The following is a 17,102-nucleotide window of genomic DNA, read 5'->3' as shown; positions in this document are numbered from 1 at the left end:
CACGTTCAACACCTCAGCTTGCGCTGCGCGGACTGCCTATTGCCAGACAACCTCAGCTTTGCGACCACCAATGCAACAAAGATGGCCTCGGTAATGACCAAGGCGGCCCTCACCCCGCCCCTACGAAGGGCTTTGCTCCAGTCGAGGAGCTTCCAGACGACCTCGAGGAATCTCATCCCCTCTTCCTTCGGCGCCAGCGCTGCGGCTGGCGGTGTTCCTTCTTACTTCCAGAAGCCGTCGCTCCCTGCAAACACGATCATCCGGTTCGTACCGCAACAAACAGCATGGATCGTTGAGCGCATGGGAAAATTCAACCGGATCCTGGATCCCGGTCTCGCCGTTCTGGTCCCCTTCATCGACCGCATCGCATACGTCAAGTCGCTGAAGGAAAACGCCATTGAGATCCCCAGCCAAAGCGCCATCACGGCCGACAACGTCACACTCGACCTCGACGGTGTGCTCTACACACGCGTCTTTGACGCATACAAGGCCAGGTACTGTCATTCTAGTTTCAAGCGAGCTCCTCGTGACCCCGTGCTGACCTCACTACGTACAGCTACGGTGTCGAAGACGCCGAGTACGCCATCTCCCAGCTGGCGCAGACGACAATGCGCTCCGAAATCGGCCAGCTGTCCCTCGACCACGTCCTCAAGGAGCGTGCCGCCCTCAACACGAACATCACCGCCGCCATCAACGAGGCTGCCCAGGCGTGGGGCGTGACCTGCCTGCGTTACGAGATTCGCGACATTCACGCCCCCGATGGCGTCGTCGAGGCCATGCACCGCCAGGTGACAGCCGAGCGCTCGAAGCGTGCCGAAATTCTCGACTCCGAGGGCCAGAGGCAGTCGGCCATCAACATTGCCGAGGGTAAGAAGCAGAGCGTGATCCTCGCCTCCGAGGCTCTGAAGGCCGAGCAGATCAACCGCGCGTCCGGTGAGGCCGAGGCCATCCTCATGAAGGCCAAGGCCACGGCGGCCGGTATTGAAGCCGTCGCGAAGAGCATCGCCGAAGGCGAGGAGGCTGCGCAAGGTGCTGTCAGCCTGTCTGTGGCGGAGAAGTACGTGGATGCCTTTGGCAAGCTCGCCAAGGAGAGCACGGCCGTCGTGGTGCCGGGCAACGTGGGCGACATTGGTAGCATGATTGCCACGGGCCTCAGCGTCTACGGCAAGGTCAGCCAGACCCAAGCGAGGACAGTGGCAAAGCAGATTATCGCCAACGAGAATGACGGGGAGGCCGAGGCTGATGCGCCAAGAAACCTGAAGAACACGGTTCTCGACAGCTTCGACAAGGCGGCCAACAGGAGCTAAGTGAAGTGTTGCGTGGTGATCGTGGTCTTCAGTCAGCGCACAGATAGGCGTTTGGAGCGACCGAAAAGAATGGGAAAGCTGGGCGGCAGTCTCAGTCTTGAATTGTATCAATGTGTTGTACATTACTCGGTACCCTTTACTCATACAATACGGGCATCGCGCCCATAGATTTGCTCTGCCATTCGAGAAGCCCATCACTGTCTTGCTTATTTATTCGACCAAACTGATGAGGGTTCGCTCAAGGCCGCGCGCTTGCTAGACAGTCCGCGCAAGGTGCACAATGACATAAGGTACCTTATGTACCTGAGGTACGCAACGTATCAGTAGCCTGCACGATACCTAACGAGGAAGGAAGTTGCAAGAATGTTGCTGCCGTCTAATGGATCCTGTCTCCTTCCTCCATAATGTCCTGTTTCCATTACGGAGGGTGTACCTAAAAATCTTCGGTCCACGTCGTCTTCTCCTCTCCCCTCATCCTGCCCTTCGGTATTCCCTCAGACATTTCCTCTGAGCTGCGTATGCCCAACTCTTCCGCCATTACAATACTGCTGATGATGACTTCTAGGAAATTTGTTGTGTTGTACATGAACGCCGTCATATGAAGTTCGTCATATCCTTCCGAAAAGATGCAAAAACGACTCTCGCCTTCGCTTTCACCATCACCCCCTCCCGTTCGTCTGCCGTCCGTCTGCCGCCACATTTGTTCGGCTCGAGATAGCAGGCTACAAGAGGCCATGTCGAATTCTGACAAAGGAAAATAAAGGTCCTGACCAGGGGTATCAAAGAAGTTGCTCCATCACACGAGTCCACTCCTCAACCGTCGTCACCCCACCATCCCACTTCCGGTCCAGCTCGGCCGACGGCACTTAGCCGAGCAGCCTTCTTTCTCCCCATTTCGGGCACATCAAGAGCTGCTGCAGACATTATTCGTCTCTCTTCCATGTTCTCTTCGACATCTCCCACCATGCTGGCCCGTTCCGATCGTGACAATGGACTCTTCGACTTGCTAGGGGCCGAGCTGGAGGAAGGTCGACTTGCCCCGCCCGCTCGACGGCGCTGGCTGCTGGCGTGACTGGCTGAGAGTCGTCCGGCCTCCACCCGATGTTGGCTTTCGTGGGAATAAAGGCAATCTTCGGCGGCCTTCTCATCCTCTTCGTCGCTTATGCCGTCAAAATCCATAAAGTCGCTCAAGTCAGGGCTCGGTTCGGCCAGATCCATCGAGGTCACATTGCGCTTCGGCCTGTCAAGATATAGCAGCACTCGTTCATGCCTCCCGTCGTCATTCGCGGAGCGCGAACTGTCTCTGGCGAATCTGGCCTTCTTCAGACTGCTAGCCTTGGACGCCGAACCCGAACCACTGCGCGATGATGACGATCTCGTTGCGGTGCCGTCCGAGCTTCGTTGGCGATATCCGTTCTGCTTACCGGAGTTGCTGGATTCCCGCTTGCTGTCGGAGCCCCGACTGTCCAACTTTATCGTGCCGGTCGACGTGCCGGAACCCTGATGCCGCAGCGTCTGCGTCGGTTCTGGGTAGGCTGAGCCTTTGATCGTTGCCTGTGAAGAAGTATGCTTGTGGCCATACCCGTGGGCTTGTTGGCTTCCGTCTTCAAATTCCGCCATCAGCGTCTCTCGCATCATGGCACGTTTCGAGCGCAGAGCTGCCAGCAGCATCTGTTCTTGGCGGGTGACTGCCATGAGTCTGGGGTTCTGGCTGCTGCTAGCGTCAATGGAGCTCTCAGGCTCGACGCAGAAGTCGAGTGATGTAGGGCTGAGTGGAGGCGTCGGTTGCTCTCCAGAGCGCATCGAGGGTTTCCTCCCAGACAACTTCCCCTCAGGCAAACTTCGAGGCTCGCTGGCCAACGATTGGGATGTCGACGCTACTGGCCGAACCATGACAGCTTTCGCTTCCTTCACCTCGAAACCAGTCTGCGCTTGCCAATCCGAGTTGGTCGTCGAAGCTGACAAGGTAGAGATTCGGGAAGACGCTCGGCTGGAGGGAGAACGTTGCAAGTGCTGCTGTTGCTGTTGTAGGTTGCCTCTGTGCAGTGAGCTGGTCCTCAGATTGACAGACGCAGGTTTTGCCGCTGGTGAAGAAGTGGGAATGGTAAGGTACGTTGGCGTCAAAGCAAAGCTCGCACGCTTGCCAGTCTTCTTCTCTGACCCACTGGCTACAGACTCACCACGAGATGCGATCGACTTTCTCGAAGTGGTGGTGGGGCTTGTTGGCGTGTCTCTTGAGGCCCGCCCAAAACTCGACACGGACTGCGTTGATCTCGATGCAGTTTCAACAAGACTGTCATCCTCCTCCGAGTCAGAAGACAACGATAAGACACTTCGCTCCTGTCTGTCGGAATCTGCAAGACTCTGATTCGTGTGCTTTGACGCTTTTGACGTCTTCGTATGACGGCTCGATACACTAGCAAAGCTCGAGGCGTAGTTGTTGTCAGCGACTGACGCCTGTGGTATAGACGAGAAGGCTCGAGCACACTGCGCCTCACCACTGCTGTCTGCCTCTTGTAAGCCAGGGGTTGCGGTAAGCGGCTCTTGAATGATAGGATTCGCAGCGTTGTTTCGTGGATGAGATGGTGATTTAAGGGGTGTCGGCCCCACAGGCGCCTGCGGAAAGTCTGGTATATCCATCTTTTCCTCTTCTCCTTCAGGTGATTCCATGAACTGACGGAAGGTAGCTTGCTCGTAGTGATCGTACAAGTCCCTGGGCGAATTCAATCCGTGATTGGGCACGCTTTTTTGACTGCTCGACCCTGTCGTTGGCCGTTGCGCAATGACTATTTCAGCAAGACGCTCCTTCGTTGGTTTCCTGAGGAGCCTCTTGGTGTGTCTTTGCTGATCTGGTGATGGTGTTGCAGGCGAAAGTGAGGTTGCTGATGGAGACTTGGTCACGTAATCGTGTCCGAGCGTGCTACGCGGAGAGGGCTCCCCGTACTGGCTTTCTCGACGATGTCGGCCAGGCATGAGGTGCGACAGGTCCAGTCTGCTTGGCCTTTTTGATCTTGATGTCGTTGATGCTGTCGAGCTGACGTTGCCGTGTGTATCTACGTCCAGCAATGCACTCGCCTTCGAGGGCAGCCCTTTGGCCATGGCGGAGGCTGACGTTTGTTGCGAGATGGACAGAGGCATCTTAGCCTTGTCATACCATGATCGAAGCGTTGAGTTCGACTGCCGCCTCCTCAGACTTGACGTTTCCGACATCAAGTCTCGGATAGTGCCATCACCGTCTGCCAATCTCGAGTTGCGACCCGATCGCAGATATGCCGGCACAGTTTCCGACTCCAATTCCCATCGCGCATTACTTCCACCTTTGCCAACATATTCCTCGTCTTCGCCGACTGTCTGCAGCGCTCGATCATTAGTGTAGTAGCTCGTCGTTGCCGTGCTTTCGGATATGGAGATGCTGATTCCCGAATTCGACATGTCGTCCCAATGCGGTGCGTCAATGTTGAGTTCAGCCGTGCCCAGAATCTTTTGCGCTTTTGACATGGGCCCCGACACGATGGGCCCAATGCCTGGCTTTTGTTTCTTTCCCGGTATGGGGAATGTGAACTTGGACGTCTTCCCCATTGTGTCGGTCGGGTTGGGGTACCTCTGGCTGTCTCCAGTGCCCTGCGTTCTCCTGTCAACGATGCTGCACGGGACGAGGAATACCGACGAGGCGAAAGGTGCTCCTTAACACTGATTCTCTGATGCATTGGAAGCTCATCACAGAGAAATAGCAGGTACGTCTGGGGTGGGAGGGGTTACCTTGTCGAACCTGTCCGGGGCCTGAAGGCTATTGATTTACCCAATCTCGTGGAACACACCACTCCACCTCCATTCGATGGCGAGTTCAGCTGTTTGTCGCAAGTAGTTGCTGTCGCAGGCAGACGTCGTGGACGGAGGCAAGTGGGTGTAACTTGGGTGAAGAGTCGGTGAAATCGAAATGTCTCACAAGGCCATTTCTCTTGCAGATCGGCGAGCAGAACCGGAGAGGCGCGGCGTCGCACAGGATAGCACTGGGGCTAACGAGTAACACAAGCACCCGGCAAGCCACGGTGCGATTCAGCTCTCCACCTCAGTGCCGCCTCATCAGATCGGGCCGGGAAAAGCAACCCAGTTCTGTGAGGCAAGAAGGCCAACACTGCGTTTGTGGTCTTCAACAAATCCACGTGGCGCGAGGAACGAGAAAGGGGGGTCGGACTGGAAAGCAAGTGGCCTGCGGTTCATCTCCAAGACGGCACAAGCACGATGATATGGGAAGAAGTCGTGCAGTCCTGCCAGCATGTTGACGTCTCGCAGTGACGGTCAACCTGAACCTTACATATTGGGGCGCTTTTGGGGGGGGAATCTGCTCCCTCGTGTCCCTTGGCCTGTTTCTCTCCATAAGCCCCCATCACCCACCAGATCCGGCCGGGAAGTGCCTGACTTGCAGCAAGAAAGTGGGAACAATGTACCTACTAGCAGGGGTGGCAGGACGATGCCTTTGCAGATCCCTGCACAGGTCTGTGAAAGTGGAAACTTGAGCAGGATGGGACAAGCGGGACAACACCGATGCCGACCCACCACCCGCCGAGGAACCCTTCGTCTGGAAAGCATCCATCGTAAGAGGCGGCGAACAGCCGGTTACGACGCTGGCACTTCAGCTGGCGGTGCCGGGTCTCGCTAGGCGTGACGCCATGGACATGACGGCGTTGGTTTGCTGTGCGCCCGAGCGGACGAGCGCCCGAGCGAACGCCGTGTGAGACTGAAGATGACGGCTTTTCGCCTCTCCCCAACCGGACAGGTCAAATGATCGGCTGGTCTGGTTCAGCACCTTCAAGAGCAGAACCTTCACTTGCCTCAGTAATGAGGATGGGCGTTCTGCTGTCTTCATAGACAGGGACCAAGAAGTGCAGGTGACTATCGGCAAGGAAGTCAAAGACCCCTGCTGAAATCATTCGTGCACAGTTCCAGCAGCCTTGGCAGGCGTCGAATGAGGGCGAGCCAGCTAGTCCCTACTAAGAGGCAAAGCGGACAGCGAGGTCTCGCAGGCGGAGATGCTGGACAGCCACTGGGATGTGCTTGTAGCACAGGAACCCCCATCTCACCAAAGATGGAAATGACGGGACCCGCCTGCAGGGGTGCGAAGTGGATGGATTTCAGGCCAGTCGACCTTTTGCGAATCCCTCTAATGATCTATCGATGCTTGCCAGGCAATATCCTCCCCTTTCCCATTTCACCACGAGAACATTTAGAAAAGGGAAGTGAAGGGGCTCTAGGGAGCTTGGGCGTCCTGCCTGCATTCGATAGCTTCTGGAGTTTGGTGCGCAAACATCGGCCCAGACGTAGCTAGCCCTGGGAACGGCACCAAGCTCGGCCATCACACGACGCCTAGCCCCCTGGGCGGGGTCTGTGTCGGGCATCCACAGTCTTCACTCGCTTGGTGTCTCAGGAACCGTCCAGGGACGAGCCAATGGAGCAGGTCCTCCTTCTAGCGACATCAGACATCGTCAACGACACGATGGGTGTGTGAAACGGGGTGCGGCTTCCGTACCGCGACTCCTCGGAGGGGCGGCATTGAGAGCTCAGTCGACGAAGGATAAATGACTAGGATGCATCCCTCACGCCAGCCGCCGTCGCGATTCTCGCGCAAGCCTTGTCCGAAGCGTCCCAACATAAACTTTCTGGCGGAGCCCACGGAAGGGCGGAGAAACAAATGATCGTGGCAAGCCGAGTCGTAGGGAGACCGAATTTGGGCCTTTCTCCTACGACTTGAACTCGGCACCGGCTGAGTTGTCCCAGTCCAGCCGAGGCCAGGCACACTGGCTTCTTCCCTGGACTTCTAGGCTCGGGGGGAGGCTTACCACGTAGAGCTTGGGACTCGGGGTGGGGGGAGAGAGATACATGGAGGTCCCAGTGATTCGGAACAAGCAAAAGAAAATACTGGAACCAGCTGCTATCGCCGCCACTGTCGTTGTCGCGTTTGCCGGGCGATTCACAGATGGGTTCTATGTCTCTTGTGTCCGACTCATGACAGCTGTCGACGAACAGGCGAAATAGGCTCACGGACATCCAACCTGGGGACAAGACTGGATGGCAGAATTGCCTGCCAACAGGCACTCAGACAGCCGCACTCGCTCTCAGACCTTCTCCAAGAACCAGCATCACCAGGACGAGGCGTCCCCCCTATTTTGAGGTTTGACTCGCGCAACTGACCGCAACTGGCCGCCCCCAATCACCCGACGAGGGCTTCAATCCGCAAGCCAAGCATCATGGTGGCTCTTGCCTGTTTTCGGCCCCGTTGACGGCCTTCTCCTTTCGGGCTTCGGCTGCTGCCCCGATCGATCAGGGTTTGTGAGTACAGCATGCAAGCAAGCAGGCAGGCAGGCAAATGAGTAAACAAACGGCAGGTGCTTCATCAATGGCAAACAGCGGCGGCGGCCTCATCGATTGAATACGGGGTTTCAGCCCAGATGAAGGACGCATGCCTTGCAGGTGGCTGCAAATCGGTCCGCGGCCCTTGGTTGCAGCGGCCGGCCAAACAGGGACAACAGGAAGCCACCGAGAGATGGACAGCCTGTCAGCTCCAGCCCCAGCCGTAAAACAGCAGCAGCACGAGAGCCATCACCTACCTGCCTGGAGAAATGTGATTTGCATGTGCATCGGCGGGCGTTCTGGGGCTGCAAAACCCTTGCCAGCTAGTCCATGCATCATGACTAGCCCGTCTCCCCCCCTGAACCCCATCTCTCATCGCTCCCCCTGTCCTCTGTCCTCCTTGACAGGTGCTCCCCCGCTGGCACAGACTCCTCTTATCATTGCCCTGAAGACCCCCTTGGTGAAGCCTCAGGCGTGCTTGGAAGGGGGTTTGAGATGATGGGTATCAGCAAGCGGCAGGGATCGATCCCCTCACGAACCACCCAATTCAATAGCGTCGCCAGAGGATATGGAGAAGTCCCCTCCGCAATGCGGTCCCTTGCCTCCAGTGCCTCTGTTTGCGTTAACATGGTAGAGATCATCATGTTCCATGCGACTGAGCAGCAGAACGGCGAATGGACGGCGATTCAACGTCGCGCCGCTCGCCAACCGTTGGTCATTGCTCATCGCTCATCAGTGCTGTCAGGTCAGGTTGGAGGAGGAAGCCACACGGGGAGCAGCACGTCCGTCCAGGTCAAAAGTTCCAGGGCAAGCTCCACGCTTGGCCAAGAACTGGGCGCATCACGAGCACGGTCACGCAAGAGCGGGCAGAGGAGTAAGAAGTGATGGGAGATCATACTGCGATCGCAAGCGAGCCTTTGTCAGCTACCATGTACGTTGCGTTTATTACGCGAGTATCTCCAGGGAGGTAGGTTGTCGTCAGGTAATCCCCCCCCTGTACACGATCGAAAGGATGACGAACAGCGAGCGCTCAAAGCTAATGGGCAAGTGGTCATGTTCCATGTCTTACTCAAAAAAGTACTGACCAGCAGCTCTGTGGTCAAGAGACATGGGGAACGGTTCAGTGGCAGGTCCTTATCCTTCGGCCTCAGGAGACAATTTGAATCAACACACGGTCGATCACATCTCGTCCAGGGCGCTGGGTTGATCGTGTTCCGATTGATTTCGGCATGTCGGGCGTCCGGTGAGCCAAACACTGACGGCGAGAGAACGAGCCTTCAAGTCGCCGCCTACGCGGCCACCAACCACCATTGGCGTCCTCGTGATGTGATGCAACACAGCGGGCGCCTGTAGTCCATCCCCTCCCGAACCTCCAAGACGAATGTGTGTGCGGGGTTCGTGCCGCTCTTGACATAACACACTGGCGAGACCTGACATGGCCGACTGACCTGTGCTGGTTCAACGACTGGCTGGCTGTAGGTACCATCCGGCAAGCTTGATTGCTACCATAGAAACAAGCGAGATAGTCTCGAGTGGGCAGACAGCAGACGGAAAAAGCTAAGCCAAGCTAGCCTTTCGGTCCTCGGGGCAAATGTAACTCGGATTCCGGTCAAAGAATCCTGCGACCGCCAACCCAACCCCCCGACTCTACACGCCACGCTCACCCACTCATCAACGTCGTCGGGGAATCTTCACCGGAGGAAGCATCGCGCACAATCGAGGCGCGGAACCTCCGGTAGCGACATGGACAACGGCATCGGCCCCGGGTCCGGCGTCACGGCATCGGCCATGAGTCTGGGCAGGGGAACGGGCACGCGCACTGATTCTCCAGACCAACAGCAGAGCGAGAATACCATGGACGACGGCGCGTCATCCGAGGCTGCTCTCGCCTGCAACTGCTGCCGCAAACGCAAGCTTCGATGCTCTCGCGAGGTTCCAACGTGTCAGCAATGTCGCAAGACGGGTGAGTCGCTCGGATGATCGTCATTTCATCTCAGCTCGTCTCATCTGCCGATTGATGGGCCCCCCTTCCCCCCTTCCCTCCGTAATGCCATGCGCCATGATTCAGCACTAATCACCTTGTACGTGTGCACAGGAAGTGAGTGCGTCTATGAGACCAAGAGGGCCAAGCCCGGCATGAAAGCCGGCGCCATCGAGAACTTGCACAGACGACTCGGTAAGACAACATGGTCATTTCATCAGTACTGCGCAGTTTTTTTTTCATTGCCATTGATTGTCTGGGCTCATTATTCACATTCAATCCGCGCCCTTAGATGCCCTCGAACGCACCGTCAGTCAGCAGGCATCACGACCACCTGAGCGTGATCCAGCACCAGCCTCTCTCGCGGCGCCGCCATCGGGCGATGCGTCACGTCCAGACGGCGACAGGAACCCCTATGATATCCTCTCCTTCTTCGCCAGAGAGCTGCAACGGTTCAACAATGAGAGGCCCGACGTCACTCCACCGCAGCCGCCACGTCACGATGAACGCCGACCGCTGCAGCCGCGGGTGAAGAGGCGACGCGGCGATAGCAGCGAGGACATTCGAGTGCCCATTCGTCTCAACGTGCCCTCGCTGCCTGACGGCGATGTCTTGGACGGCGTCCTCCGCGCATACTTTGCCCACGTGCACCCTTGGATTCCCATGATCCACGAGGGTCGGTTTCGTCGCCGCCTCGCTGATCCCGACGACCACCCCCGACTCCACGTCATCCTGCACTCCATGATCCTTGTAGCATCGCGGTATATCGAGGACGTCGACTCGGCCGTCGCACTGACTGTGTCTCGCGAGAAACAAGAACAGGTCAGGGACTGGATCATTGCACAGGCCATGAGAGACTTGTCGGTGGAGAACTTGCAGGCACTGACCATGGTCGCGTTCAACGATGTATGTGCGGGTTGCCATGATCCATGTACCGGCCCTGATGCATTGATGCCTTTGCTGACGAGGTGACGCAGATTGGAAATGGAGAAGGGTCGCAGGCCTGGTCGCTCATCGGATCGCTGACGCGGACCGTGGAATACCTACAGCTGACCATCGAGCATGAAGACACGGAAAGGCTGTCGCTGACCCAGCCATTTGCGTCTCTGGCGCCAGCGCAGGACTGGACCGAGACGGAGGAGAGGCGGCGCGTGTTCTGGAACGTCTTCAACCTGGATCGGTTCTGCTCTGTGACTATGGGCTGGAACACGAGCCTGACCTCCGACGACGTCAACCGCCGGCTGCCGTGCGACGGCTTCACCTGGCGCAAGGAGGACCCCGTGCAGACGCCGTATTTCGGCATCTGGGACAAGGGAGCCGGGCGAATCGGTAACCCCATCGCCTTCTTCCCGTCGCACTACGTAGCGCCGTCGTCGTCGCACGTCAAGGACGAAGAGATCCAGACGCCGTCCGAGACGGGCGCGTCACCGGCCGGGGGGCCAGCGGCAGCCGTCGACATGTCGGCGGTCGGCGCCTTTGCCTACAGCATCGAGGCGACCGAGTCTCTGAGCCGCGTCAACTCGTACTTCCTGCAGCAAAAGGTCAACATGCAGGATCACCGCGACCTCACGAGCTGGCTGACACGGTTCAAAGAGATGGACCTGCGGCTGGTGCATTGGAAAATGTTTCTGCCGCAGAAGTGGAAGGCCAACATGGCGCGGCAGTCCTCGCGCATGGATCCGAACCTGACTCTGGCCCATGTCACGCACAACGCCTCGATGATTCTGTTGCACCAGGTCATGGCCTTCCCGCCGCCCGAGTGGTCGTTTCGCAATCGGCTGCCGAGCATTCTCAGCGAGGACACATGCAAGGCGGCCGCCATGGAGATTGCCACCATTACGCAGAACTACCTGAAGAACGCGCCGCCCACGGTGCCCGTCTCAAGCGCGTTCGCGTTTTGCCTCTACGTCGCCGCCAAGGTGCTGCTGTCCAAGTGGCGCTACACGACCCGCGAAGACCTGGCGCCCGACTTTTGGTGTCTCGTCCAGAGCCTCGAGGAGATGGCTCGTCGCTGGGTCGGGCCTCACGGCCTCGACAACGGCCGCGTGTGCCTCGCCGCCAAGTATGCGCAGAAGCTGACCGAGTCGTACCACCGCTGCGTCAGCGACGAGCACTTTCGCATCAGCGGCCTCGGCTACACGAATGAGATTGACCACAGCGTCGTCAGGGCGTCGAGGGACGTCGAGGGACACTCTGGCCGCGACCAGACAAATGGCGCAAACCCAATGCGACAGCTTGCAGTGCCGACTTCTCATGCTGCACAGGGCACCTCGGGATTCCGGCCGCCACCGCCGCCGCCTCCTGCCGCTGCCGCTGTTCCTTCTCCTACCGGACCAGGGCCCTTCCCAGGGCAGCCGGGCATGGCGTTGGGGATGGCGGCCGGACCTGGCGGCATGCCCACGTCGGCGATGGCAGGGTCCAGCCTCGGGGGCATGGTCCGGCCGGCGCCGTATCACAGGGGCGCAGAGATGGGGGGCATCGACCAGGCCTTTGGGAATCAGCAATATGTCGACATGGACCGCGTCATCAGCTATGACGACGGCATGTTTGGAACCGAGTATGAGGGCGGAGGCTGGTGATGTTGGGAGAGACGTGTGGCGTTGTAAATATCACAGGCCGTCCTGAGCCGGGGAGACAGAGCCTCTGTGTAGAACTGTCTCGTGCTCTTGGCCCTCGGCAGTCTGTCCCTCTTCGTTGTATTTGACGGTCTTCGAGTGATTGCCTCATACGAAGCCCATCTTCATCAGACGATTGCCAAACTCGACAAGATAATAGTCGCCATATACAAGGCCATGGTTCTTGAGCCTCCGCAGCGCATGCTCGTTGTTGTTCGCCGTGCCGTTCTTCAAGATGACGTCAAAGGTACGCCCGGCGTGACGTCTTCGACGACAAGGCTATCACCAGAACCCGGACCGTCGCCGCGCGCCGAAAACCTCGCCTTCTCCGCCGCAAGCGACAAGTCCAGCGTCTCGCGCACGATGCGCACCGCCGCCTCGAAAACCCGCCGCCAGCGCCTGCGCCAGCACGAGCAGCCCGTTGGCGGCAATGACCCCGGCCGACGTGTCCCGCAACGGCCGGCCCTCGCCGTCGTCCTCGAGCGGCGCGTCAAAGTCCGACAGCGGCACGTACCGCCCGGCCGTGCGCCCGCCGCCCACGGCCTCGCCCACGGCCGGCGGCGCGCCGTCGAGGCGTGCGAGAAAGTGCTCGGCGAGACCGCAGGCCGCCGCCAGGAAGACGGCGTCGCGCGTCCAGGCGTACGTCTGCGCGTAGCCGAGGACGGCCCACGCCTGGCCGCGCGACCAGGTGCTCGTGTCGCTGTAGCCCTGGGCGGTGCGCCGCCAGCGCACGGCGCCCGTCGCCGGGGAAGCCGATGGGGGACGGTGGTGCTGACGGTGATGCTGCCTGTAGGTTCCGCTGGGCCACGCGCAGGGCTTTGGCGGTGATGCTCTCGTCGAAGAGCTCTGGTAAATAGGCGGCCAGGTTCTGAGGCGGTGGAGGCGCCGGCTGGGATGCTGGCCGGCTTGTCGAGGACATGGTGTCTGGCGACGTGAGAGAGCTGGTCGTGGCTTTTATTGTACGTTGTCCTGGATGCCAAGTATTTGATTTCAGGGACTTGAGATTCGGAGAGCTTGTGAGCGAGTATCAGACTGAGCAGCTGGGATCGTTGGAGCTCAGGGGGAGAGTATAATGAGGCGAGCTGCCGCGTTGCGTGTTCTTGTCTGCCCACAGGGAAAGTAATGTCACAATATCAGGTGGCACAAAAGGCACAAAGACGATGCTGTAGGTCAACGACTACTCAAACCCCCCGTGATGCTGAACCCCGAGAACCCGAGAAGTACGACAGAAACGCGGTTGTGCCCCTCGCCTCGTCTTTTCCGGGTCTCGCATTTCCGAACCAGGTTCTGGCCATCGGGCCCAGAGGTGATCACTGTGAATCGATCTAGACCCTCATGCACAGAGTGCCGGCGGGCCCTCGATCCTCCTTTTCACCGCTACACTCGCCCCGAAGACCCCTGATTCCCCGCCCGTCACCCCCGGAAAGACCCAGCTTTTCTACGTTGGCAGTCGGTGCTGCAGGGTCTCTGGGCCTGAAGCAGGGCTGTAGCTGTGGTGTAGCGACCTAATGCTGCCGTCGAGGCACATAATCTGACGAGCAACAACGGCGCTGGCGTCAAAGCAGCTGCCTATCATGAGTTCCTATTGTCTTACATGTCGCTCGATCATCTGTGGCCATGCAAGGCTAGCCCCGTGCTTGGCCATCTACACGAGTTCCGACGCGGTGAGCAGCAGCCCCAGGACCTCTGGCATCTGTGTTTTGCCGGCTCCAAGTACTTCGCCCTGAAAGCGGTGGTTGAGCAAAGCATCGTGTTAGTTCATCAGCGAACAAGCGATGAGATGAATTCCTCCTACTCGCCAAGACTGGGCTGTTTATTGGCATGCCCAGTCACTATTTCGCAAAAGATGCGTCTCTTATGAGGCCAGGACTGCCCTCTGCTGACTCGAGTGTCTGTGTCAGCCTTCAGATCGTTCACCATGGTGTATTCCAAATCCAAATAGGTATCAGTGCACGGTTGCCATTAGTTCTGGAGACGACATTCACCCAAATCCCCTTGACTTCTGTTTAATCGTTCAGGTTTGAATAAGTGAAGTCGTTAGCTGGAGGCTTCCAGCAGCACCGGCCGCCATGGGCGCTTGGGAGACGATGCAAAGACTATCTTTCCAAGCTCAAATCTAACTCTAGGTCATACCGTCAGCTGCAACGATGTGATGAAAGGCGGGATCGCTTTAAAAGAAACTTTTGGGTCTCAACTGCCAGTAGTTGGACAACCTGGAATTCCTAATAATCAATACACTTCAGAAACAATGTGATCGATTCCCCGTGGTTGGGCTGCACAATCCGCACAGTCTCCTTGCGAGAGTTTCCAACCCATAAAAAATATAGTCAAAGAAATACCTGGAGCACCGTTCCAACCAGATTAACGAAACACCAAACTCTACGCCTTCCGCCCCACGTCAACGTGACTCTTCTCATGTGCACTATCCGTGTCGCCAGACCTCTCATTTGGTCCGTACGTCCCCTCGAGGACTTCCCCATCATCATAGATCGTTTCAGGAATCATAGTCTCCCTCGCCGGAAAGACGAGCGACAGCGCAACGTACACGACAAAAGCACTCGTGAATCCCCAGAAATAAAACATGTAATAAATCTTGTCGGCGCCCCCGATGCTCTTCTTCAGCGATGGCTCAACTTGCGCTGCTCTGTTCTCTGTCAGCCACATGTCCATGAACTCTTCGGTCCAAAGGCATAACTCACAGTCCAGGAATGTTCGGCACGGCGCTGACGAGGAACGCAATGACAGCCCTCCAGTTTGTCCCGACCTTGTTGTACCGGTAGCGCCCGTGAGCTCGATACAGGCCCGGGACATCGAGGCGCTGGCGGTGGACGAGCCAGTAGTCGGCACCGAGCAGCGCGGCAATGGGCGCGAGGAAGATGCCGAGGCCGCTCATGAAGGAAAGCAGCGACGCGGCCGAGTGGATGATCTGCCACGGCTGCATGATCCAGGCTGCTGTGATGGTCGTGATGACGACGCCGCGGCGGATGTTGATGTACTTGGGGCAGAGACTCGTGAGGTCGTTGGCGCAGGAGATGACGTTTGCCGACAGGTTTGTGCCGATCTGGGCAATGCACCAGCCGAGGCCGAAGAAAAAGGCGAAGCAACGGCCACCCGCGCCATCCCACCGCGAGGCCAGGTCAAGAGGGTCCCAGATGTACTCGCCGTAGACCACACGGGAGGCTGAGCAGCAGATTATACCAAAGATGCCGACGAGGAGCTGGATGAGCGGCAGGAAGGCGATCTGATAGTACACGCCTCCGGGTTTCTTGAGGTAGCGCGTAAAGTCGCTGATGTTCACTGCGATAGTAGCCCTACTGATGTCAGCGAGGGATATTTGAAGGGGCACGTAGCTGACGTACCAACCACCGGTGATGCTGGATATGCTAGAGAGGATGAGCCAGCGGCGAGCCGAGCCATGGACCTGGTAGGGTTGGTCCCAGATATCACCAGTGCCCCCCGCTCGAGAGGTCATGTAGATGACGGCTGCGGTAGAAGTGCTGAGGACAAGAACTAGGGAAGGTCAGCAAAGGCGCCAGCATAAAGGCTTTTGCTGATGATAAGAACCATGTGTCTGGACGGCTTGACTTACCGACTTTGGTGACGAAGAACCACTTGAGCTTGTGAGGCGGTATAAGCAGAATAGGAAACTGCACGATCCAGAAGATCAAATGGCTGACCATCTGCTGAGTGGTGATGCCGACCGACTCTGGGATGTGGTTGGGAATATCTAGGTATGAGGGCCAAATGGCGCGTATCATCTGCGTCATGGCAGTTGAGCCTGTGTAAGTCTGGATGGCGTGCCAGAACAGGGCTGTGACGGCTCGTGTGACAACGGCGAATCGTGCAAAGTACCATCCAAAAGACGCCCTCGCCGCGATAGGATATGGAACATGGAGTCGGGCGCCGATGAAGCCGTTGAGCACGAGGGGAACGGTGCACACAAGGCTGCCGATGATGATAGACAGGATGGCCTCACGCCTTGGGGTTGTCAGTACGCCGGTCAAGCGTTGAGGACTACGGGGCATACCAAGTCAGGCCTCCGACCATGATGGCAGCCGGAGCCATCCAGCCCTGAATGTTAAGGGCATCACTGCCCCAGTAGAGGCCCAGGGTCCAGACGGACCAAGTCCTGCGGTCCACGGGTGTAACGTCGCAGTCAATGTTTGTCCTAAGAAGTCAGGTTCTGGTGAACTGCAAGCACATAATCATGTCACGCAACACTTACCAAGTCCCCTCTTCGGCAAACGAGGCCGTCTCACGGGGGAGAACCCAGCCCGAAGGCTTGCGCTTGGCGGCCAAGTCTGCCTTGACAGCGGCGGCTCTCTGGCGGAGGGCACTAGCCATGGCCGACGACAGGCTTTTGAATAGTAATATCCGCAGGTTCGAAAACGATAAGCAAGAGACGATGAGCAGCTCTTGTCGGCTTTTACTTGATCTTAAGATAGGTGGCCTGTTCCAGGAGCTGTTGGGACTTGACATGTGCATTCTCAACTAAAAGAAGCATCGTCACATTGAGTCATGTTATACACATCACGAAATGCACTCCTGGAGACCTCGCGACTTCGCCTCTATCCCCAAACCCGAGATCTTGGAACGCGATCATCGACTTGGCTTCAAGGGTCGTGCTTAAAGAGGACAAAGTTCGTGTTGAACGCCCGCAGGAAATGTTGATAAGATAACTGTTGGAGAAGCTCTTCACAATACCATATGAATGGACCGGAGCTTATCTACCCGTAGCCGTCGGCAGATGGCCACCGCCCTTCCACCCCTCGTGGCTGCAGACGCAAGAACACCAGATCTGGGATGACCCAACGGCGCGGACCATACCACGCGGTAGGCCACAACGGAGGT

General features: G+C 57.8%; 5 protein-coding genes across 5 annotated transcripts; 2 read left to right on the top strand and 3 right to left on the bottom strand.

Moving 5' to 3' along the window:
• Positions 1-81: 81 nt before the first annotated feature.
• On the top strand, positions 82-1,307 carry VDAG_05364 (uncharacterized protein; the record flags this gene model as incomplete). Its single annotated transcript, XM_009652259.1, has 2 exons — positions 82-494; positions 557-1,307. The coding sequence occupies 2 exons, from the start codon at positions 82-84 to the stop codon at positions 1,305-1,307; spliced, it is 1,164 nt and encodes a 387-aa protein (XP_009650554.1).
• An 813-nt stretch (positions 1,308-2,120) lies between these two features.
• Positions 2,121-4,886, bottom strand: VDAG_05363 (uncharacterized protein; the record flags this gene model as incomplete). Its single annotated transcript, XM_009652258.1, has 1 exon — positions 2,121-4,886. The coding sequence occupies one exon, from the start codon at positions 4,884-4,886 to the stop codon at positions 2,121-2,123; it is 2,766 nt and encodes a 921-aa protein (XP_009650553.1).
• A 4,512-nt stretch (positions 4,887-9,398) lies between these two features.
• VDAG_05362 (uncharacterized protein) lies at positions 9,399-12,215 on the top strand (the record flags this gene model as incomplete). Its single annotated transcript, XM_009652257.1, has 3 exons — positions 9,399-9,618; positions 9,986-10,542; positions 10,614-12,215. The coding sequence occupies 3 exons, from the start codon at positions 9,399-9,401 to the stop codon at positions 12,213-12,215; spliced, it is 2,379 nt and encodes a 792-aa protein (XP_009650552.1).
• Positions 12,099-13,170, bottom strand: VDAG_05361 (uncharacterized protein; the record flags this gene model as incomplete). Its single annotated transcript, XM_009652256.1, has 3 exons — positions 12,099-12,479; positions 12,570-12,951; positions 13,028-13,170. The coding sequence occupies 3 exons, from the start codon at positions 13,168-13,170 to the stop codon at positions 12,360-12,362; spliced, it is 645 nt and encodes a 214-aa protein (XP_009650551.1). The 3' UTR covers positions 12,099-12,359.
• Positions 13,171-14,630: 1,460 nt separating this feature from the next.
• VDAG_05360 (allantoin permease) lies at positions 14,631-16,595 on the bottom strand (the record flags this gene model as incomplete). The annotated part of the gene is made up of 4 exons (XM_009652255.1): positions 14,631-14,895; positions 14,951-15,761; positions 15,841-16,229; positions 16,477-16,595. The coding sequence occupies 4 exons, from the start codon at positions 16,593-16,595 to the stop codon at positions 14,631-14,633; spliced, it is 1,584 nt and encodes a 527-aa protein (XP_009650550.1).
• Between the last annotated feature and the right edge of the window lie 507 nt (positions 16,596-17,102).

The sequence above is a fragment of the Verticillium dahliae genome, genomic scaffold (assembly GCF_000150675.1).
Source record: "Verticillium dahliae VdLs.17 supercont1.10 genomic scaffold, whole genome shotgun sequence".
NCBI lineage: Eukaryota > Fungi > Ascomycota > Sordariomycetes > Glomerellales > Plectosphaerellaceae > Verticillium > Verticillium dahliae.
The sequence above is the reverse complement of the archived record's forward strand: the minus strand, read 5'-3'. Positions and strand labels throughout refer to the sequence as shown.